General features: G+C 43.6%; 1 protein-coding gene across 1 annotated transcript; it reads left to right on the top strand.

Moving 5' to 3' along the window:
- The first annotated feature begins 16527 nt into the window (after positions 1-16527).
- Positions 16528-20557, top strand: LOC115777773 (uncharacterized protein K02A2.6-like). Its single transcript, XM_030725759.1, has 2 exons — positions 16528-19181; positions 20438-20557. The coding sequence occupies exons 1-2, from the start codon at positions 16656-16658 to the stop codon at positions 20555-20557; spliced, it is 2646 nt and encodes an 881-aa protein (XP_030581619.1). The 5' UTR covers positions 16528-16655.
- Positions 20558-24948: the final 4391 nt, after the last annotated feature.

Here is a 24948-nt window from a genome sequence, read left to right as displayed (position 1 = left end):
TGGCCCCCAGTAACACTGTGAGAAATCTTGGAGTCATTTTTGACCAGGATATGTCCTTCAATGCACATATTAAACAAATATGTAGGACCGCTTTTTTGCATTTGCGCAATATTTCTAAAATTAGAAACATCCTTTCTCAGAGTGATGCTGAAAAGCTCATTCATGCATTTATTACTTCTAGGCTGGACTATTGTAATTCATTATTATCAGGCTGTCCTAAAAGCTCCCTGAAAAGCCTTCAGCTGATCCAAAATGCTGCAGCTAGAGTACTGACAGGGACTAGAAAGAGAGAGCATATTTCTCCCATATTGGCTTCTCTTCATTGGCTCCCTGTTAAATCTAGAATAGAATTTAAAATTCTTCTCCTCACATACAAGGTCTTGAATAATCAGGCACCATCTTATCTCAAAGACCTCATAGTACCATATCACCCCAACAGAGCACTTCGCTCTCAGACTGCTGGCTTACTTGTGGTTCCTAGGATACTTAAGAGTAGAAAGGGAGGCAGAGCCTTCAGCTTTCAGGCCCCTCTTCTGTGGAACCAGCTTCCAGCTTGGATTCGGGAGACAGACACCCTCTCTATTTTTAAGATTAGGCTTAAAACTTTCCTTTATGATAAAGCTTATAGTTAGGGCTGGATCAGGTGACCCGGAACCATCCCTTAGTTATGCTGCTATAGGCCTAGGCTGCTGGGGGGGTTCACATAATGCACTGTTTCTTCTCATTTACCTTATTTACTTTGTTTATACTCCACTCTGCATTTAATCATTAATTGATTTTAACCTCTGGCTCTCTTCCACAGCATGTCTTTCTCTCCCCTCAGCCCAACCGGTCGCGGCAGATGACTGCCCCTCCCTGAGCTTGGTTCTGCTGGAGGTTTCTTCCTGTTAAAAGGGAGTTTTTCCTTTCCACTGTCGCCAAGTGCTGCTCATAGGGGGTCGTTTTGACAGTTGGGTTTTCTCTGTATTATTGTAGGGTCTTTAACCACAATACAAAGCGCCTTGAGACGACAGTTTGTTGTGATTTGGCGCTATATAAATAAAATTGAATTGAATTGAATTGAATTGAATTAACTTCTATTTCTGCTAAAGGTGTAAGTTATTTCTTTGTCCAAGAGATGAAAATAGTTTTGGAGAGTTATATAAATACCTATATATATACCACAAAATCCCACGATGTAGCCAAAATTAGAATTTGATATGTTTGTTTTTAAAAACCCGCGATACAGTCAAGCTGCAATAAGTCAACCGTGATGTAGTCAGCGACGACTGTAATGTAATGTAAATATAATGAATACACAACAAAAAAAAACATTTTTTAATATATATATATATATTAGGGGTGGGACTCAATAAAAAAAAAAAAAATCTAATTAATTAAAAGCTTTGTAATTAATTAATCAAAATTAATCACATTTAAATAATTAACATGAGGAATATTAATTTAAATTTGGTTGATGAATGAATCAATATACATAAGCTTAAACTTCAAAATTTTGTTTATTTTCCCACCAGTCTACTACACAGACCAGTGAAGGGCGGAAGTGCTGCTGTGATAAGCGAACACCTGTAATTAAAGTTAAGCATCATAACTGGATAGTTTTATTCAACATTAATGTCTCACTTAATATAGTTGGAAATTAATCATTCTCTCAGCTGTATTCCTTGATGTTGAAATGTGTTATACTTGTTTTAACAGCTTATTTTCAATAAAAGGTTTAAAAGTAAACCACAAAAAGGAGAAAAGTTTGTTCTCCGTTTAACAGCTGCTTTTACACAGCTGTGCATCACACTCGTGGTTGCTAGGTGACACGAGCTATGCAGAGGTGAGGGCAGGTGACGCTGATATGAAGGCGAGCCGCTCACTTCCGGCCTTTGCGGTCTTCATGGGCTGTGAGGTCTACGTGGGCCGGGTCCTTTGAACGATGCGGCCCCTGAATTTTTGACATCATGTGTCGATATAATCTGTATGCCTGGAACTCGTGCACTGAGAAACGTTCAACGGTGCAAAGTGCGATTAAAATTCATTATTTTCCCCGTAATTAATGAATCGAAGTTAACGCGTTAAAGTCCCACCCCTAGTGTGTGTATATATATATATATATATATATATATATATATATATATATATATATATATATATATATATATATATATATATATAATTATACTGTAGAGGTCTAAGTTTCAACTTTACCTTTCCTACAAACATGTTGTCTCATCAGCAGAACCAGTAACACCAGTACAACCACAACACAGACTGATCCAACAAATGACAACACAGAGAGAACAGGAGAGGAGAGTGATGCAGGAGTGGATATAGGTGGAGGTGTGGATGTAGGTGGAGGTGTGGTGGTGTGTCTCTCTAAAATAAAGCAAACACAGTCATTAAGTTATGGTCACATTGTGAATGTTGAAACCTGCAGAAACACAGATTGGTGAGTGTGTCACCTGTGACAGTGATCCAGCTGGATGGAGACTCTCCATGACCGCTGATGTCACACTTGTAGAGGCCTTCATCAGACCTGGAAACATGCTGGATGGTCATGTGACCTGTAGGCTGCTTCCTGATGAGGGAGCCATCTTTATAGAAAGCAGCTGGGAGGTTGGAGGGAGTGGTCTTTGTTTGACAGAGCAGAGTGACGTCATCTCCCTCCATCACAGGGAGGACAGGACTCTGCAGGATCACTGATCCACCTCAACACAGAGACAAACTACAGCATTTCATCCATTTACACACAGCTTCATCAACACTAACTCCACACACTCAGCTTACCAGAGACTGTGAGGTTAACCATGTTACTGATGGCACCCTCTCTGGACTCACACCAGTAAACTCCACTTTCCTGTGGGTCAATGTAGCTGATGTTACAGGAAGAACCAGTTAGTTTTCCAAACTCATCTCCACACTCAGCTCTGGTGTCTGTGCTTGTGTTTCTCCTCAGAGTCCATCCAGCAGAGCTGTCGTCCTCCTCACAGCTCAGAGACACAAACTTATCTGCAAACAGCTGAGAGCTGCTGGGACTCACAGTCAGATGAGCTGTGAGGGTTAACATAACATTGCTGCTGTTAAAAGTATGTTATGCTGAATACTTTATTGCAGCTATTATTCTGAATCCTAAAGCTAAACAGGTCATATTAGTGAGCATTTATCAGATTGAAGCTGTGACAGAAGAAGGTTACTGACCTTGGTTTGTTGTGCAGCTCAGCAGAGAGATCAGAACTAAAGAGAAATGACACTCAGGTTGGTTTGAGGTGAACACAAAGAACAACTCCACACAAACAGCTGAAAGACCCACAAACTCGTCTCTGTCTTATATCCATCTATCTGATGAGGATCTTACATATTTTCACACAGTTCACACTGTCCAAGCTCTAAAATGCAGCTAAACTGAATGTTATGATAATGTGCATTAACTACACTCTGAGTACAAATACAAAGTATCCACTACTCTTCAACCACACAGTAAAGTCATGTGTTGACTGTGCAGTTGTGTTCATGTAATCAGTGAATGATTTGAACTTTTCACTGCCTGCTGTGTTTCCTGGACTCCTGAGCAAAGATAAAGAGTTAGTTCAGACCTGCAGTTGGTCCTCATGGTGTTTGAACTTGAATTCAGCCTGATTAGTTTTTCATGTCTTCTCCTCCATCATCAGTTATCAGGAGAGCAGACAGTCAAAGGTCAATAATTCAAACAAACACAGAGATTCTACTTACAGAGCAGACACAGCACAGATGTTTCCTTCATCGTCCTTCTCACTCATTTGAGCTTTTTTTCATTTCTCTCACTGACACCAAGTAAAGCCCCGCCCTCTTCCTCTGAGCACCAGCTTTACTATTGGTGTGAACATGAATAGTAAATGGTAATATTTAACTTTAAACTGCAGTGCTCTTTTTATTAAAAGTTTTAATTAAAATTGAACTACTACTGAAAAATAATTACACAAGACCATTAACATGAACACACATTATTAAAAATGTACATGTACTGACTGTTTTAACACAATCTGAGTTTAACCAATATGGTTATATCTGATTTTTTTAATGTAGTCCAGGTTGTATTAGGGCCTGAGGACAACCTGTGCGAAGGCCCTATCTGCTTTTGATCATTTAGGCAAATGAACTGCTTTTTTGAGGGCCTAAACATGCTCAAAAACTCATGAACTTTTCCACACATGTCAGGTCTGTTTAAAATCTACGTATTTTAGTCGTTTCAGCCATGGTCCTTTCAAAATGGCTCTACAGCACCACCTTTAGTTCAATTCCCACTGCTGTGTTTCACATACACGAATGAAAATTGCTACACATGTAACATGTCAAGACAAACAAAATTCCAATGGGTCCAATGCCCTGAACCCAACAGGAAGTCATTTTCAAAACAAGCTTGTTACTTTAGGTTTAACACGTCTGAGAAATGTTTGCATTTCTGGTCAGTGCGGGAGCCGGCTCCTGATTGTGAGCGTTTTTTTCTTGGAAGGGGGGACAGACACCCCACATGGTAGAGGGAGAGGCTCCTGCAAAGCTCGCTCAGGGACCGGAAACAGCTAGAGGAAGTTGCACTTTACATAGAAGCTACACGCCTAAACAGTGAGGAAAATGTGTGACAGAAAACATAAAGCACAAAAAGTGCATGCAGTTTGTCACACAGTGTCTGCTAGCTAAAAGAACAGCTGCTGTATTTCCAGGGAGAGCAAAGAAGAGAGCAAAGAGAGGAGATGGAGAGAGATGTAAAAAAAAGAGGTAGAAATGTCCTCCAAAGAGCTACTTTTACTTTCTTACTTTGAATATATTTCAGAGCCTGTACTTTTTTACTTTTACTTGAGTACAGAAGTTGAACCAGTACTTCAGGTTTTACTAGAGTAGTTTTTAAAACAAGTGCTTGTACTTTTACTTGAGTACAGAATGTCAGTACTTTGGCCACCTCTGGCAGGCTCATGTAATATTCTGACACGTGCAAAAAAGTCTCTTGGAGCCATACCTGAAACCCAACAGGAAGTCACCCATCTTCAATTTAAGGTGTCATTTTTGTCATCTCCGGGCCCTCTATTTTAACGAACTCCACCTAGGATATTTCACCAAATGAGACCAAAATTGCTCCAGATCATCTAGACGAGTAGCCCATCAAAATTTATGCACGTTTTTATAGACTCTCAAACAGTGTTGTCGTAGCAACACTTTGATTTTGGGATTTCAGTCATATACCACAGGACACCAAATTGTCACATCTCAAATATACATTGACCAATCTTTCCCAAACTTAATATGCTTCATGAGAGTGTGAATCAGTGTGGGTGCACCTATCTAGCAGCTTTGCATCACACTCATAACGCTGCGTAGTGGGGACAGGAAATCAGCAATACACTGATAATAATCATCCCGTGAACATTAAATTTTCATTAATGAGTGCAGGCATTACATACAGCATTGTGACACGTAATTAGTGGGCACTTGCCGACGCCACCTGTTGGGCATGGGACATGTTTCGTGGCCCAACGGCGCAAGATATGAGTAGCATAGTGGGCTGACAGCATCCAGTTGCCCACGACAACCACTTCTGACTGCGGAATGGCTGGACCGCGCCACGGCTCGACGCACGCCGGGTGCGAGGGCCCAATCATAGTACCGCTTGATCGGGCCCTCGCACCCGCTCACTGCTTGCGGTTTTAATTATTTTTAGTTTTCAAGGCTTTAATTCACAACACTTATCTCAGCTGCCTTATGAAGCAAATGTGACCGCTTCCAGCAGCACAAACAAAACCCCTATTGGGTAATTAGCAGCCGTTTATACCCTGCTGCAGATGAATCACACCTTGCTAACAATCTGGCAGGAGTGGTTACACACTTTCCAAAAAGGCAATTGAGACAAATAACCATTAATATATTGGGATTTATTAAAATAATCACAACAATATCCATAAAACCCAAGAAGTGTTTTATAATGTGCCAAAAAAGCTGAGTGTTGACTAAATGGCAAATGTGCCAATTTATTACCTAAAACAGTAAAACAAAATTACTCTGAACAAGAACAAAACACCTAAAATGTACCAGTTCTAATATAACGTTTTTTCTTCTCTAACAGAGCACTCAAAACACTTGCGCAACACATTTACATTCTCCCATTCATACAAGCATATGAAGTTAAGTGAAGTGCTTACTGTCTACACATTCATACTTTGACATTTGCATCGGAGAGCAACTTAGGGTTCAGTATCTTGCTAACTGCTAAAAAAAAGTGTGCCACTGTACGATGCTCCCATGTTTTTAAACCTTCCACTGCCACTCAGTTCTCCGATGCTTTTGTTCACAAAATGATCAGACTTTTCTGTGTCTTCCAGTATGGAGGAGCTGATTCTTCAATTTAATTCTGTTGGCCAGTCTGTCTTGGACTCTGTAGCTCCATTAAAAGTCAGGCAAGTAAAGTGTAGATTGGAGCCATGGTTAAATGAAGATACCATGCCATTAGACGGGACTGCGGAGGGCTGAACGGAGGTGGAAAAAGGACAGGTTGCAGGTTCATTTTGAGATAATGAGAAAATGTTGGTTATCAAAAAACTTGTTAAAGCTGCCAGGACAAAATATTTTTCAGATATCATTGCCTCGAATTCTCAAAACCCTCGTGTTCTTTTTGCCACACTGAACTCTCTCCTGAATGTACATGAATCTGTTCATCTGGAAGCTTCCAGTGATACCTGTGATAGATTTCTTCATTTCTTCTTAGAGAAACTTTCTTCTTAGAGAAAGCATTCGACAGCATCCACCGTGACTCTCTTTGGCAGATCCTGCGCTTGTACGGTGTCCCGGCCAACTTCATCAAGATCTTCAAGGACCTGTACTTGCGATCGAGCTGTTGTGTCAAGACCGGAAGCGGCCACACCAACTTCTTTGAGATCACCATGGGCATCAGGCAGGGCTGCATCCTGTCGTCGCTGCTCTTCCTCATTGTCCTCGACTACGTCATGAGGCGAGCCAGTGCCTGCATTGAAGCCGGCATCCATTGGTCCGATCACGACCGCCTCGGTGACCTGGATTTCGCCGATGATATCGCCCTGATCAAGGAAGGCGAGACGAAGTTACAGCATGCCACAACCGATCTGGGAGGAGAAGCCGGCAAAGTTGGCCTGAGGATCAGCGAAGAGAAGTCGAAGGTCATGTTCGTCAGCTCCACGGACCTACGAAGGGGCATTTATGTTGGGACGCAGTGGCTGGAAGAAGTGGAGAAGTTCACCTACCTCGGTAGTGTGATTTCCCATGATGGTGATGCGGAGGTGGACGTCAAGTGCCGCATCGGGAAGGCGGCAGGTAGTATTTTGGAGGATGAACAAGATCTGGTCCTCCCCGACCATCTCCCTCAAGATCAAGTTCCGCTTGCTGAATTCAATAGTCATCCCAACCGCCATCTACGCCAGCGAGACCTGTAAGTCGTCTGCCAGCATCAACACCAAGCTGGACGTCTTCCAACAGCGGTGCCTTTGCCAGATTCTGAAGATCCACTACACCGAACACATCACCAACGAAGATGGTCCTGCGAAGGAGTGGCTCGGTCAAACTCCACAACATCGTCGCACGTCGAAGACCCCGACTGGCCGGCCATGTCCTTCGCATGGATGACTCAAGGATCCCGAAGATGGCGATGCGCTGGCAGCCCCCGGGCACCAAAAGACCCCGAGGACCCCCCCGCAATACCTGGCAAAGGTCATTCCACCAATACCTCAGAATATTCCATTGGAAGAAGCTGAAAGACGGGCACAAGACTGAGCCCAATCGCGATCGTTTGCCGCCCAATATGCCACATAGGCATGGGAGTCTCAGTCAGAAACTTGTAACCATTAGGGCCTAAATCCTACCACCTTCTTGTGATCCAGCTACACTATTACCCTGTTCAACGGTGTTTGACAACTTGGAACCTGTCTCGCCCTCCTTTTTAGAGCACCTGGTTTTCAGCTTAAAGCCATCAGTTTCCTCTTTTGATGTTATTCCTGCATGGCTTGTTAAAGAAATTTTTTCTGCTTTTGGTCCATTCATTGGCACCATTATAAATAGTAGTCTGACTTCTAGTGTGGTGCCAAAATATATAAAGCATGCTGTTGTGCAGCCCTTGCTGAAGAAGGCTGGCCTAGACTCGTCTGTGTTGGCAAATTTTAGGCCTGTCTCCAAGTTAACATTTCTTTCTAAAATCCTGGCGAAAGTTGTCTTTACTCAAATAAAGACTTTCCTGGATGAGCATGCAATTCTGGACATATTCCAGTCTGGGTTTAGATCCCATCACAGCACTGAGTCTGCTTTGTTAAGGGTTTTTAATGATATTCTCTTGGCAACTGATTCTGGTGACTGTGTTCTGTTTGTGCTATTAGATTTAACTGCTGTGTTTGATACTGTGGACCATGATTTTATTGCAGCTGCTAGGGTTATACTTTGCAAATGGAAAAGCCAAGAAAGACCTGAATATAAGGAGTGGATAAAAACTATGATGGAGATTGCATCTTTTGAACTGTTGATAGTCAAATTACAGGACTGACAGGAATCCTATGCACTTGTTTGGAATATGTTTTTGTTTTTTATAAAAGAAGCATAGTGGTTGGGGAGTTTACAATTATTCATACACTGTTGTAATTATAGTGGGCATGTGCTGCTTGGTTTAGTTTGGTTTAGTTTAGTCTGTGCTGTTATTTGTATTTTAGGATGTTTATTTTATGTTTGGTTTGTATGTTTGAATGGCGCAAGGGTTTGGTTGGTTTTTTTTTTCTTTTGTTTTGTTTTTTTTCTGTTTTTGTTTGTTTGTTTGCTTGTCTTTCAAATATAAATATAATAAAAATTTAAATTATACAATACTGTGGACCATGAGATACTCATATCTATGCTGGAGCAGTATGTGGGCATCACAGGTGCAGCCCTCCAGTGGTTTAGGTCCTACCTCACCGACAGAAGTTTCTGTGTCAGCGTTGATGACTGTAAGTCAGCCTCTGCTGATCTCCCCTGGGGGGTTCCACAAGGCTCCATTTTGGGGCCACTCCTTTTCTCGTTGTACCTGTTGCCACTTGGCACTATATTTCGGAAACATGAAATGTCTTTTCATTGCTATGCCGATGATTGCCAAGTCTAGTTCCCACTGAGGCACTCCAGTGTATCCAGCTACATCCAGCCACTCCTGGATTGCCTTTCTGATATCAGGGGTTGGTTGTCTCTGAATTTATTAAGTTTGAATGATAAAAAGACTGAAATTATGTTGTTTAGGCCCAGTGGCACTGGCGGCATCCCGTGTGTTGACCTTTCTTCCCTGGCCCAATATGAGAAGGCCATTATCACAAATTTAGGTGTGAAAATGGACCCGACATTAAACCTGGAAGCCAGGTCCTGAATTTCGAATCCAGGTTAAAATTATTTTGTTTGTTTTTAAATCCTTAAACGGTCATGGCCCTTTGTATTTGTCTAAACTGCTGCACCCTTATGCTCCATCTCAATCCCTTAGGTCAGCAGACCAGATGCTGCTATGTGTTCCAAAATCACAACACAAACTCAGAGGAGATAGAGCTTTTGCAGTTGTGGCTCCAAAATTATGGAACGAGTTGCCATTATATGAAAGAGAGGCTCAATCACTTGCTGTTTTTAAATCTTGCTTAAAAGGACATCTTTACTCTATACTGTATTGTTCTGTCCTATATTTGTGCTTGTTGCTGTCATTGATGTGTTATACAGCACTTTGGCCAGTCCTGTTGTTGTTTTTAAGGTGCTTTATAAATAAATTGGTATGTTATGGTATCTTGCCAGAGGATACTTTGGCACGCAGCCTGGAGGAGCAAGGAATTAAACCGCCAACCTTCCGATTGGTAGGTAACCTGCTCTACCTCCTGAGTCACAGCCACCCCTCTTTGTTACATTACTTGCCCCCTTTCCAATAGGGACAAAGATTTTACTACTCTGGTATTCTAGACAAACAGTATGCTACTACATTAGATTTCCCTGATCTGTAATGGACAGTGAACTTGTGAACAGCAATATGTGTGTTGGCATCCTTCATACAATTCAACCACTGAAGGGCACGATGATCAGTCTCTAGGAAGAAGTGGCATCCCAGCAGATAGTATCTGAGGGATTCAATTGCCCACTTCATTGTCAAGCACTCTTTTTCTATAGGTGAATACCTTTTCTTCCTATCCAACAGCTTCTGGCTGAGAAATACCACTGTTTTCCTATCTCCCTCAGTTTCTTGCAGGACTGCTCCAAGGCCTACTCCTGTTCATGTGAATATGGGTGCATCTGTCTGGAGGATGGAGGATCTGTCTAATCACTTGTTAAAATGTGGGCTGTGGAGAACAGATTGGATGGTGATGGCTTCCTTTAGATCTTTGAATTCAACTCAATTCAATTCAGTTCAATTCAATTTTTATTTATATAGCCCCAAATTCCAACAAACAGTTGCCTCAAGGCACTTTGTATTGTGGGTAAAGACCCTACAATAATGCAGAGAAAACCCAAAAGTCACAGACTCCCCAATCAGCAAGCACTTGGTGACAGTGGGAAGGAAAAACTCCATTTTAACAGGAAGAAACTGCTGTGTCTTGAGTGGATGTGTTCTTGCAGAAAAACTCCTCGCTGACAAAGTCTTAATGCATATACAAAGTTTATTACAAAAACAGACAGTGTCAAAACAGGCGCTTTCCTAGCTACCTGGGAGAGGGAATTTCCAATCGCCCTAACTCAACTCAGCAAGGGGAGAACAAAGGTTATATAGGGTTGGTAAAACCCCCCACATTTCTAACTTTCCATACATGGCTATGAAAACAACTTCAACCTACAACCTGTATCTGGACATATGGTCACTTCCTTATATGGAAGGCCAGAGAGCATGCAAGGGCCTTTCCTGCCTTCCTTTTGAGCTGAGGCCAAACCTTTATGTTCATCTCAAGTTACCCTTCTACACAAATCAATAAAGGCCTAAAGGAAAGAGACCATATATGCATATATAGAATTTAACATAGCAGTACAGACACCCCATATTTCCCCCCTTCGAGACTTCAGACTAAGTCTCGAAAGACAAAGAACACAGGAATATTTTCACTTACATCAAAATGCAGTTTATCCCATAACATAATTTTAACAAAAACATTTTCTGACTTTCTATGAGGTGTGGGAGCAAAAACCACTACTTAATCAAGGCTGGAGAAATTCTCCCATGATCCTGCTGCCCACAGTGATCACCTTTGGCACCCCAGAGGAACTCAAAAAGAAAAAAGGAGTGTTAATGATTGTCATGTGACCATTTAGCAAATACAGAAGAAAGCCTCAGTAAATAAAATCAAAAAAGTGTCCATTAGATCAGCTGGTCGACCCATCGGACTTCTCTATGGACCTTTCCCTGCCTAATTCCTTAATTTCCCTGGAATTGAGTAAAAGAAAAACAAACATCTGAGGTCCCCATGTACTTACCAAATGACAAAGACATCATTCTTGAATTGATTTAACCAAAAATGTTATGCATACATGAAAAGTCGTCACAAGTTAAGTCCAACTATTGTGTTACTGTAGTGCACATGCAATGAAGCAGTATTTTATTATCATGTAAATTCAGCCAAACATAAAAATATCAACTGTAGTTCTCCAATCACGTTGGCTCCTTCATGTGGTGTCCATACTGTGTTGTGTACTCCAAGTATGGACATAGTCAATGTATATTTACCATAGTTCAGCAAGTTTTCTGAGACTATGATGGATAAGAATTGTCACTCGATAACCCCATCGTGACCAATGATGCTTTGTCATATATCAATGAAATCCCACTAGGACTCTATAGCATAGTGGTAGTCCCTGCTCCACTTCTAAATAAGCGATAGAATAATAAGAAATAGGTTGGGAATTTGTTCCTGTTCCAGTTGGCTAACAAAGAACTCCACACGCATACTTACCACCAGTAGAGGCAGACAATACAACAAAAAAGGTTCATAAAATAGTCTGGAATTGCCAACACTGGGGCTTCTTGCAGCCTCTGTTTAATTGATTCAAAGGCCAAAATGCCATCTTGCTTCCAAAAAAGATTACAATGAAGTTGAGCATTTCCCATGTCTTTGATCATGGCTCTCAAAGGTCCTGTTAAACTGGCATAATCTTCAATCCATGCTGACGAATAGCCAACAATTCTCTGCTTCCAAGAGTCCTTCAGTTTGTGGCTTGATTCTTTAGATTGCCTCTTCTTTCAATGATTATTGATCCTTCCAGGGGGGTCTGACCCCTGGTCTGAGGTCCACTTTCACTGGTTGAGCTGACTTCACCAGTCCAATATCAGTACTGTGTTGAAACCACAGACATTCTGGAGCTTTCTCTGGTGCTGATGCTACCAGCTGACACCTCCCACTCGGATTCTCTGGGCATCCCTAAAATCCTAGATCCGGTCCCCTGAAAGGGTTTGCCGGGCCTCTGGATCCGCTTAGTTGACCTCTAATTCCTCCGAATCTGTTGCAATCACGAGCAAAATGGCCAAATTGTCCACAGTTGTAACACCCTTCTGAAAACTGTTGCAAATTTAAATGAAAAATACCTCCTCTTCAAGATTTCCTTGTCCTCTTTCCCTCCAGGGTTGCACTGGATTATACACTGACTGAGGGTAAGAGGCCACTAGAATCACCGATGATGGCTGAAACAGTTGATGTTCACCCTCATTGGGCTGCATTTGTATTGCTGGTTGATCTGACGGAGGCTGGCTCTGCATGACCACAGCTTGCTTCTTTTCCTTCCTCTTACTCTCTCCCAGTTGTATCTGGTTGAGCTTTCTGAGTGTCTCTTGATCTTGTTCTTTTTGGTCACGCTCCTTTTTGCGATACAATTCCACTTGGTGAGCAATGTGATCCATGTATACTCCTTTCTCCATGCTTCCAAAGCCAACTACTTCTGCCAATTTGCTTCTTACTGGCAAAGGTAGTCCCTTCTGTATCTTGGCTCTCAAAATTGATTGTTCCATTTGGTTCAAATCAGGATCATTTCCAGTGACATTCCTCTTCCTTAGACATAATGTCATTTCTGATTTCTGAGATTCTTCCTTTTGAAGCTCTTTTTCTGAGCCCTCAGTTCCTTTAGTTGGTTTGCCGAAGCGGTTTGACTAGTTGAAACAGTAGCTTCATCCAAGTATGACCATACTCATCGATACTTCTTTCAATATCTCTTAAAGTTCTTTGTCTGTCCTCTTCAATTCTTGTGCTGGATGCAGATGGGAGGAACCTTCCTGAAGAAGAACCTTTGCTTTCCCATTCTTCATCACTATCTCCATCCACACTCTCCTCAGAAGTGTCATCTTCTGAGTCTTATTTTTTCTTCATCTTTCCTCCTTTCTTTTCTGCTTTCATTAATATCCTTCTAATTTGGGGGTCATATCCTCCAACAATTTTTGCAGGTCACTTCCGTCTTCATCCTCTCCTTCTTCCAACCTTCTGTTCCTTCTGTCACCTTTAATTTTCAAGCTTGACGTTTTCTTTTTACTTTTAGAACTTGGAATCAATTTTATAGTCGTCTCAGCTTGTCCCACTTCAATTACTATGTCATTGTCATCCTTACTGTGAGTTGCCATCCTGGTTAACCACTGGAAGCTGAGGGTATACTTTTTCAAACTTAAGCTCCTTTTCGTAAGAGGGGGGCTTGTCCACTGAACTGAAGTGTGAGAACAGTACATCAATTGCAGCCATTGGTTTCTGGGTTAGTTTTGTATTCTTCTCAATATCTTCCAGGCTTTTATTCTTCTTGTCCTTAGTTGCTTGCATCAATTTCTGTCCTTCTTTTTCAAAAAGCTGAAGGACATCAAGTTCTGTTTGCCTTTTGTGTTTTCGTCGTTCTCCTTTCTTCCCCTTCTTTTGTTCCGCTTTGTATGTAGACACAAGCACCCGTATGGTTTGAATTACATCTGGATTTAAAGTTCCAAATTGATCAATATGTGGCCATCGTTTATGCCATTTTTCTGATGTCTTTGCAATGAGTAATTTAATTAATGAATTTCTCCCATGAACTACCTCTACTGGGGTAAATGCTTTCAAAACTTTGGTATCATTGTCAGACATTTTAATGAACTCTCAAATTTTCCCCCTTTTTTTTTTCTCTCAATTAACCAGGCTCAGGGAGAGGCAGTCATCTGCTGTGACCGGTTGGGCTGAGGGGAGAGAAAAAAAACATGTTGTGGGAGAGAGCCAGAGACTAATAACTGTTGGATTATAAATGACCATCAAACAGCACTGAGAATCACTCTATGTATTCCCTTCACATGAGCACAGAATGTACTGTATAAATCATATTGTACGTCCTTCACATGAGCACAGAATGAACTGTATAATTCATACTGCAACACACACTAAGTGTGGGAAAGAAACAAGGAGCACTGTGGGTGGGGGTTTCCTTGCTTTTGAGTGACACCAGCTGCACATGTTTAGGTAACCTAATAAAAGTAGCTGGGAGACGTCCCTTTCTCAGAGCATAGACAACTCTGTACTGTGCAGATTTGGGCCTTGCTCTCCCGGCTGGTCAAAAAAGATACTCACGTTTCTTGTGTGTTTTGTTAATAGGTCTCTTCTAAACGGGTCAGAACCCAACAGAACTTGGTCCTTCGAGCCGGATCGAGGGTTGGCCCGCCAGAGGGGAGAAGGCGCTCCTGACAACCACTGCAGAAATCTGTCCGGACAGTTAGAACAAAATCCTGGTGTGTGAATTCGTTGCCTGGTCACTGGAGGTCGAGGAACGCGCCCATCTGGCGGATCACCACTCGATCCCAGAGGAGACTACACACTGAGACTGAGGTAGGAATGCGTAGCCTGATTTTGTGACGCAGGGCGTAGCCAAAATGCAGTGACGCATAAGAAAAGAAAATAGAATGGGAAAAAGTCCCTGATAGAATGCGTAGCCTGATTTTGTGACGTAGGACGTAGCCAAAATGCAGTGACGCATAAGAAAAGGAAATAGAATGGGGAAAAAGTCCCTGATAGACAAGTAACAGACGCATAAAAGTGTGTGTGACAAAGTAAAGTGAGTGATGTGATGTATGAACCTAGAGATGTCCTACCAATACTTACCACCAGAGGGGCAGACCGCCACTAGGGCATACAGGGGTTCTGAATGTAACCATAGCAACAGTAGGATAATAAACAAACGAGTGAACCAGCAAGAAGTTGTCCTCCATGTTCTGTGTGTCGAGTAATAATGTTTACTTATTGACACTATAAGGCAGCAACATAACATAAATTGGCGATGAGTCGTGTATTTCGGAATACTTTTCATCGACTGGCTGTGAAAGTTAAGTCAGCTTTGGGCAAGTTTTTGGACCGAAAGGTCCAGCTAGTGTTACATCTGCGGATACAAGGACATCGAGTGCTTCGAGTTCATCTACAGTGCAAGTAATCCCAGAAAGACGTATGATGGCTGGAATATATGGACATATGGACATTTTTGATGAGTCTGGTGAGCAATGGGCAACGTATATTGAACGTTTTGAGCATTACGTGGTGGCTAATGACATTCATGAGGCTAAGAAAGTTTCAGTACTGTTCAGTGTGATGGGACCTAAAACGTATGGACTGCTTCGTAGCTTAGTAGCCCCCGTGGCACCTGGCACAATGACTTACAAACAGGCTGTGACTGTGCTTAAAGATCACTTCACACCGAAACCGCTTGTTATAGCCGAGAGGTTCAGGTTCCACAAGCGAAATCAGGGGGAAGGTGAAACGGTAGCACAGTATGTAGCAGTGCTCAAGAAGCTATCAGAACACTGTGAGTTCGGGGCTTACCTAGAGGACGTTCTGAGGGACAGATTTGTTTGCGGATTGAAATGCGAAGCTGTGCAGAAACGCCTTCTGACTGAGGAAAACCTCACGTTCAAGAAAGCTGTTGAACATGCAGTGTCAGCAGAGACAGCAGCACGCAACGTACAGCAGTTAAGTAATTCCCTGAAAGTAAACGCAGTGTTTTCGCAAGGTGAAAAATACCGCCGCTGTGGGAAGGGAAATCATAGTGATGATGACTGCTGGTACAAAGACCGCGAATGTCACCAGTGCGGGAGGAAGGGCCACACGAAACGAATGTGCAGGAGTAAATCAAAAAGCAGTCATGAAAGAGAACATAAACACAAAGATATTAAGCCTGAACAGAAAAGCCATGCACACAAACGCAGCGTGAAAGATAGAAAGAAAAAGATCCATCACGTCAAGGCGAATGAAAGTGAAAGTGAAGGAACGAAATCGGATAGTGACAGTGACTTGGGACTGTATGCAGTGTCTCAGAAAGGGAAATATTCACGCATATCAGTAGTGCCAACAGTTAACGGAAAGAAAATGGAGATAGAATTGGATACAGGGGCTGCAGTGTCATTGATTCCTTGGGAACTGTACAAACGAAAGCTGCATAAGTTTCCTCTGCAACCCACTGATATCATACTAAAGACATACACAGGAGAGCCTTTGGCACCAGAAGGAGTCGTTAAAGTGCAAGTGGCATTGAACAAGCAACACACTGTCTTGCCACTGTATGTGGTGAAGGCGGATGCTTCACCATTATTTGGCAGGGAGTGGCTGAGAGCCATTCAACTAAATTGGAGAGACTTAAAGACTGTACATGCAATTGAGTACAGACAGACAGACAGCTTAGAGACAGTGTTAAAGAGACACTCCGCTGTTTTCTCCGATAAGTTAGGCACCATGAGAGGAGTGAAAGCCAGGCTCACTCTAAGACCAAACAGTGTACCCAAATTCTGCCCACCACGCAATGTGCCATATGCTCTTCGACCGCGAGTGGAAGCTGAGCTGACACGCCTCACTGAGCTTGGCGTCATCTCACCTGTGGCGCATAGTGACTGGGCTACGCCAGTGGTGCCCGTGACCAAGAAGGACGGCGCCGTGAGACTCTGCGGGCACTTCAAAGTCACCACCAACCCAGCCCTCTGCATCGACAAGTACCCAATTCCACGTATTGAGGACTTGTTCGCTTCTCTCGCTGGAGGTCAACGCTTCAGTAAGCTGGATCTATCCAATGCATATCTACAGATGGAAGTAGAAGAGAGCTCCAAGAAGTTGCTGACCATCTCAACACAGAAAGGACTGTTCTGCTTCAACCGCTTGCCGTTTGGTGTAGCGTCTTCGCCCGCCTTGTTCCAGAAGGCAATGGGCCAGGTGCTCCTCGGACTGCCACACACTCACTGCTACCTGGACGACATACTGGTCAGTGGTCCTGACAAGCAGACACACCTGAAAATTCTGGATGCAGTACTCAGCAGGCTAGAGGAATACGGCCTGCACCTCAAGCAAGAGAAATGTCTCTTCTTCCAGGAATCCGTGGAATACCTGGGCCACATCATCGATGCTGCTGGGCTCCACACGTCACCGGAGAAGGTACGTGCCATCGTGGAAGCACCAGCACCAGGTGATGTAAGTAAACTTCGATCTTTCCTAGGAATGCTAAACTATTATGGACGCTTTATCCCTGATCTGGCCACTGTGCTAAAGCCGTTGAATGAACTGCTGAACAAAGAAAAGAAATGGCAGTGGACATCAGCCTGTGCATCAGCGTTCCAGAAAGCCAAAGCACTCCTGGTATCACTAGAGGTGCTCACACACTACAACCCTGAGTTGCCTCTCCGTCTCGCTTGCGATGCTTCACCCTATGGGGTCGGAGCTGTTCTCTCGCATGTCATGCCGGATGGCGATGAAAAACCCATCGTCTATGCATCCAGAACTCTCAGCAAAGCAGAACAAAACTACGCTCAGATTGAGAGGGAGGCGTTAGCGATAGTCTTTGGAGTACGCAAGTTCCACCAGTACCTGTATGGCAATACATTCACGCTACTCACTGACCATCGCCCACTTACAACCATCTTCAGTCCAGTGAAAAGCACACCATCCATGGCTGCAGCTCGCATGCAACGCTGGGCGCTCATGCTTTCCGCTCACAATTACACCATTGAGTACCGAAAGGGGGCCCTACATGCCAACGCTGATGGACTGTCAAGGTTACCGCTCCCTCATGCCCCCAGTGAGAAACAAGGTGCAGTGGAGGTGTTCTACACATCACAGTTGGACACATTGCCAGTCAGCAACGCCGAGATCAAGCGTCACACCATGTCGGATTCCACCCTGTCCCGTGTCATGGAAATGGTCACAACTGGTCGTTTTCCAGCTGCAAAGGACGCAGGTGAGCTGTCTCCCTATCTCCAGCGCCGCCATGATCTCACTGTGCAGCACGGATGCCTTATGTGGGGGTTGAGAGTGATTGTGCCACACAAACTGCACCCCCGGGTGCTGACAGAGCTACACTCAGCACACCCAGGTGTAGTATGGATGAAGAGCTTAGCTCGTAGCTACGTTTGGTGGCCCAGCATCGACTCCCAGATCGAGCACCAAGCAAAATCATGCCACTCATGTCAACGAGTGCAGAAAGACCCTGGCCTAGCACCCTTACACCCGTGGATGTGGCCATCCAGTCCTTGGGAATGGATACATGTGGACTTTGCCGGTCCATTTGAAGGGCATATGTACCTGGTCATAGTGGACGCACACTCCAAATGGCCCGAGGTGCACATCATGGATAGCACCACATCCAGCAAAACCATCCAAGTGCTTAGGGGACTTTTTAGTCGCTATGGCATTCCACACAGTCTTGTAAGCGACAACGGCCCTCAGTTCTGCTCTGAAGAATTCAGCACATTTCTGAAAGCCAATGGAGTCAAACACATTCGCTCAGCACCATACCACCCTGCCTCCAATGGCCTGGCAGAGCGATTTGTGCAAACCTTCAAGCACGCTCTGAAATCTTCCAGAGGAACGACACCAGTGCAGCAGCGTCTGGATACGTTCCTCCTGACCTACCGTAACACCCCCCATGCAACAACCAAGGAAAGCCCTGCAATGCTGTTCATCGGACGCAAGCTGCGTTCTCGACTGGATTTCCTGAAACCAAGTATGGCTGGAACAGTGCACCAGTCACAAGATCCTCAACAGCAACGACGCCAGCTACACTCTAAACAGAGACAGTTTGAACTTGGTGAGCCAGTGCTCGTGCGTGATTATAGGAGGGGGGAGGATAAGTGGACGCAAGCTGTGGTGATCGAGAAGACCGGACCAGTGTCCTACAAGGTACATGTGGGAACACAAGGGGTCTGGAAGCGTCATGTGGACCAGATGCTGACTCGGCCCGAGTCAGACCCACCAGAGACTGCAGGGAGTTTTCCTGTGAGTTGTCCGCTGTCACTTCCTCAGACAACCACACCTGACCCAAATACACCTCAACAGAAGGAGGATACAGATACAGTGCCACACACACCACATGCACCACCAAAAACACCCAAAACACTCAAGACACCACAGTCCACAGAAATGACACACACAGAACATTCAGAGACAACAGGGACTGTACGACGATATCCTGTGAGGATCACACGTCCGCTGGTACGTTACAGGGATCAGTAAACTTAACAACCATAAAAAAACAGTTTAACAATGCTGACATTCCAAGATGTAAAAAAAAAAAAAAAGAAAAAAAAAAGTTGAAGAATGTTAAAGAATGTTTGCTCTTGTAGAATGTTGTTAAATGGTTCTGAGTTTTGATATTTGAAGTGATTATAAGCCGTGACATAACTCTCCTATTTTCTGGTAATGTTGTGGAGAAGTAAAGAAAGAAATAATCTCATGTAGTTTAAAAGGGGATATAATGTCTTACGTTTGTTTCCTAAGAAATGTTTTTGTTACTGACAACAAATCTTAGTGGGGAGGAGATATGTGATGTATGAACCTAGAGATGTCCTACCAATACTTACCACCAGAGGGGCAGACCGCCACTAGGGCATACAGGGGTTCTGAATGTAACCATAGCAACAGTAGGATAATAAACAAACGAGTGAACCAGCAAGAAGTTGTCCTCCATGCTCTGTGTGTCGAGTAATAATGTTTACTTATTGACACTATAAGGGAGCAACATAACAAGTGAGAAGGGTGAAGGGAGAACCATAGCAGGGTTCCATTCCCCCATATTTTTATTTTGTCTCTCATTCAAAGACGTACTGGTGATAAAGTGAGAACCTTTAAGGGCGAGTTTCAGCTCGTAAAAACCAACTCTGCTGCATTTTAGAATGCAGTAGAAGGCCGGGTTGGTGTCCTTTCCCACTTATCTCGTGCCAGAGAATTTGAAGAGAGAATGGGCAAAGTTTATGGAGCATTATTCTCCAGGATCAACTAAATAATTGAGAAAATGGCAAAAACGCTATAAATTACAAGTAACAGAATGCGAAAACCTAGTAACCAAGTTACAACAAAAGGCAGCAGTTAAAAAGAACAAAACTGATCAGCTAGATGTAGCCAAGAAGTGGCTCAACCAAGCTAAAGCCCGTCGTATGGACCGAGATAGGAAAAAAGCTGAGCAATGTGCTCCGCTAATTAGACCTGATGAAGAGACAAATATACAGAATAAAACTATGCAATCATTGCCACAGGCAGAGGGTGGAGCCGCTGTAGCAGCGGTCACTCCTAAACCACCCAAATCTCCTGCCAAAGACTCTGGGGGAGAAAAAAGTGATACCTTTTCTCCAGTGTCCCATCACACTAGAGCATGAGGATTGAAGGGTACAAAAGAACCCACGGGACCAGTTTTTACATGCACTCTGTCAGAACACCCAACTGTTAGACCTGCGGGATACCCCTGCTTGAAAGATATAAGCCAAGATGAAATATGGGGAGGGCACACAGAAGGAATCGTGGACCCACCGAGTCCAACACACCAATTTCCTATGATACAAGTCGCTAACCCCAATGTTGGAACCCTAGACAATCCTCAACCCCCTACAATCCTGGTGTATAGACCGTGGACAGATGGGGAAATGCAAGAAGCCGTTAAAGGTTTAACTCCTCATGGCCAAGACATAGAACAGTGGGCGGCGGATGTAAGGGGATTACAAGCCTCATTCAATCTAAATGGAGATGAAATGGTTAAAGTATTCAGAATGTATTTCAAACATGACTGGGGGAGAGTGCGAGGAGATTTTACTGGGAGAGATGGTCAGGGCGCGACCCTGCCACATGACAATGTGGCCCTGACCCAAGCCATAACTGCAATCACAGTCAGAGTCAGGACAGTCCTAGTACCCCCTCCAAATTATGACAAAATCAACCAGTGTAGACAGAAAGAAGGTGAGGATGTGCATGATTTCAGAGGAAGGTTGGAGAAAGTGTTCAAGGCTAACAGTAGGATACCAGAAAGTAATGATCAGAACGGTCCCTATCAACAACAACTTAAGCAAGCTTTAATGGCAGGATTCTCGCCAAAGATATCTGACTTTATCCGAAAACATAACGTCACTCATGCTACTGATACGGTCCCAACAACCATGCAGTGTGCAAGACACGCCCAAGATGTATGTAAAAAGAAAAAATCAAAACCGCCTGGAGGGGCAGGAGCCTTTGCAGCACAGACAGTACCAACCCAAGTTTACTATGTAAATCAAGGGAGAGGGGGAGGAGGACCAAGGGGGCAGGGAGGTCAAAGAGACAAAAGGATGAGCAGGCGGTTTCAGGTCAGGAAGGATGAATGTTACACACGCGGGAGGAAGGGACATTTTGCCCGAGATTGTCCGGAAAATAAAGGTCCCACAAGGCCACCCCCTTATAACCCAAGACATAAAAGAAGTGACTCAGACAGTGAGTTGGCGTGACTAACCGATCAGACGGACTCCCCTACTCTTGATTTAGCTCGAGTGTTTGGCCTGATAGAGAGGAGTGGATTAAAACCTATAATAAACCTACTTGTGAACGGACAAAGCATGGAGTTCCGCTGTGACAGCGGGGCAGACAGGACAGTAATAAAAGATCCCTTCCCTAACAAGCGAAAGTCTACCGAGGCAATTTATGTTAAATCAGCAAACGGACAACTACATGAGACCCCACTGTCACGACCAGTATTCATTTTCCATGAAGAAACAGGGCAAGAAGCAAAGGGAAAAGTAATCCTTAGCACAGAAGGTCCCGTGAAACTACTAGGACGGGACATGATGAGTCAATTAAATGTAGCAGTTGTACCCGTGAAGGACGGGATGACGGCCAAAGTGTTACAAGACACTTTAACAGTACAAGAAAACGAAAAGTCACAATATTGGTGGAGCCTAGATCTCGTAACTCCATTGAGCCAGCAAATTGGACGAGATCTGATAAATCTAGTGCTACCGAAACTTCAGGAGTTACCTGATGTGCTGACACAAAGAGATTTACATTGTACTCTGAAGTTCTCTGAACACCCGGACCCAGATTACGACAAAAAATTCAAGCAGCTTCCTGCTAAAACGGGAGTCACTATGTATCTGGACAGCCTATACATAGTAAAATAGCAGTGGGCAGGGGTAACTCTCAGATTACCACCAGACGCAGCTGCTTTATGGGCATTTAACCCACTTACTCATTTAGCCCACATTTCACTATCCAAGCCAAAGGAAGCAGATTGGGGCGACGTGGGCCCCATGTTAAAAATGGCGGCTAACGCGGGAGACATGGAGTATCAGGGAGGAAACTGGTACTACAATGCAGACCAAAAAGTTTGGAGACATGATCTCACAGGAATATCTAAAATGGTAAATGGCAAACCTGCTAGCCACTCCCAAACAGCTTGAACTTATTTGTCCTTGGACGATGTTCCAGAACTAAAGAACTTACCACCAGAGCTGTGGTCAACGGGCCCCGCCGACGTAGGCCTCATGAAAACTGCAACACTAGTCAAGATATTGCCAAAATCAGATTACAGACCAGCCATTAAACAATATCCGTTAAAACCAGATGCCATAGAAGGAATTAAACCAGTCATTGCTGACATGTTGAAGGCAGGAATATTAATAGAAAAACCTGATGCACAATGTAATACTCCCATTTTTCCAGTAAAGAAAGCAGAAATCGGAAGTGGCGCCTAGTCTAATATCTCAGAGCAGTGAACGCTGCAATACAAAGTCGTACTCCGTGTGTACCAGACCCACACACACTGCTAAATGAGCTACAACCAGATATGTCATGGTTCACAGTTATAGATCTTAGTAATGCATTTTTCTCTATCCCAGTACACCCAGACTCTCAGGACTGGCTTGCATTTACATTTCAAGGGAAAAAATTAACCTATACAAGATTGGCCCAAGGACTCACAGATACAGATGCAGCCACCTAATGTTGCCGCATCCAGCCAGACGTCGGCCAGCTGAAGTCCAGCTCCCAGCTGGCCGACGTCCGGCTGTCGTCGGGCTGGAAGTCCCCCTCCTTCTCCTGGGCGTATCTACTTTCCAGCATGAACACACCCCTTTCCCTCAATTGTAGACTGTCACCAAAAGGTGGCGCCTTCTTAACAAAAACGTTGAGTTCTGTGATTCAAAAAAGTTTTGGTGAAGTATCAAGTTTTGAAAACCTAAAATAGATGCCTAAAATTTTTGTCAGTATGACCTTTCACACATTTCCATTGCGAATCACCAAAAGATTCCTTTGTTTCACTTCATCTTTTAACTAAATAAGTAAATAAATACAGTAGGTTAAAAAAGAAGTGGTGCTGCGCTGAGCCAACCCGGTCTCATGGCAGTTCGTGCAGTAGTCACGAAATTTAATCTATTGATTCGTGCTCATGAACACGAATTCCCTCTTTTTTCGTGTTACTCGGCACGACTTCTAACCTGCCTGAAATGCAGTGGGATAAAGTTCGTGCCTCTGAGCACGGCTTCTAAGCTGCAGTATAGTTTTTTTTTTTTGCCCCTGTCCCCCTTTTTTCCCCCCTTTTCTTTTGAACTGGAAGCTCAGAAGCTGAATTATGCCTTTAATTGCGATCCTTAACCGCCACTTTTCCTTTTGACATGAATTTCTCCTTGTTTCATTTAATGTGGGGTGCTGCTTATGGTTGTAACGATGACATTTGTGGGGCTTTTTAGGTCTAAATTTATATTTACGTGTTTATGTTTAGTGCTATATTCGGTGTCCAATTTTTTCTTTGAGTTCCGTGGTCTGAAGCCGTTTTTCCTCTGTGTTAAATCCATGAACCAACGATGAATAAATAAATGAACTACAGTACCCATCACCCCATCGGCCGTAACCATGGTCACGCGTATTCCCGTTGCTGTCCAGGTAAATTGCATTAGTTCACCCGCTTCGGGTGTTATCAGGTAATTACTGACTTTATTAGCGGTTTTCAGGCCTGTAGATATGGGCCAGCAAGGGCCGTCTGCACCTCGTAGTCAGTCGAGAAGGTAGTTATCGTTCTAACGGAGGATCACTGACAGAGGGATGAAGGACTACAGAAGCCATGCTCGCTGACTTCCGGCGGATGCTGCAGTGTTCAGGTAAGAGGATTTCAATGGACAGCGTTTATATAGTGATATTATTAAGGCAGTGAGTTCAATAAGCACTTGGAATTAGATTAATGTGGTGTAAGAGAGCGCTGATATCCCAACTCTGAGATGCATTTGTAGAGATTATTGTGGGTTTTGCCGTCTTTGAGACGCTAGCTTAAATTTTCTGTGCAAATGTTAGCGGATATCGTAGGAAAGCGTTATCTATTTACACAATGTTATGACAGAAATATGAGCTTCTGGACTTACTAGTTAAGTAAAATGATTATTTTCAGCCACAGATTCCAAATAAATATCCTGATGAGCTTCAGTGCATCCATATTCAATATCTGCGAGTACAGTGCTTCATTTAATCTGCACTGAACTGACCCAGGGTTATCACAATGTAAAATAAAATGATACTGGTCTGAACACAGTTGCTGGATCAGGTGACCCTGAAGCCTCTCTTAGTTATGCTGCTATAGGCCTAGACTGCTGGGGAGGTTCCCGTGATTTGTTTATATTCACTGTAAACAAACCTCATATTAGCAAGTTTCTTATATTCACTATTTAAACAAAGAGCAGTCTGTTTATACTTCAGACTGCTGGCTTCCTTGTGGTTCCTATGATACTTAAGAGTAGAATGGGATGCAGAGCCTTCAGCT

Source organism: Archocentrus centrarchus, unplaced genomic scaffold, assembly GCF_007364275.1.
Source record: "Archocentrus centrarchus isolate MPI-CPG fArcCen1 unplaced genomic scaffold, fArcCen1 scaffold_72_ctg1, whole genome shotgun sequence".
In the NCBI taxonomy this organism is placed as follows: Eukaryota; Metazoa; Chordata; class Actinopteri; order Cichliformes; family Cichlidae; genus Archocentrus; species Archocentrus centrarchus.
This window is presented reverse-complemented; position numbering and strand designations above follow the sequence as displayed.

Excerpts from the sequence above, each read along its gene's own strand:
- LOC115777773 (XM_030725759.1), top strand. The coding sequence starts at position 16,656 with ATGAGAGGAGTGAAAGCCAGGCTCACTCTAAGACCAAACAGTGTACCC. Across the intron at positions 19,182-20,437 it reads AGACTGCAGGGAGTTTTCCT|GCAGAGGGTGGAGCCGCTGT; the intron begins GTGAGTTGTCCG and ends TCATTGCCACAG.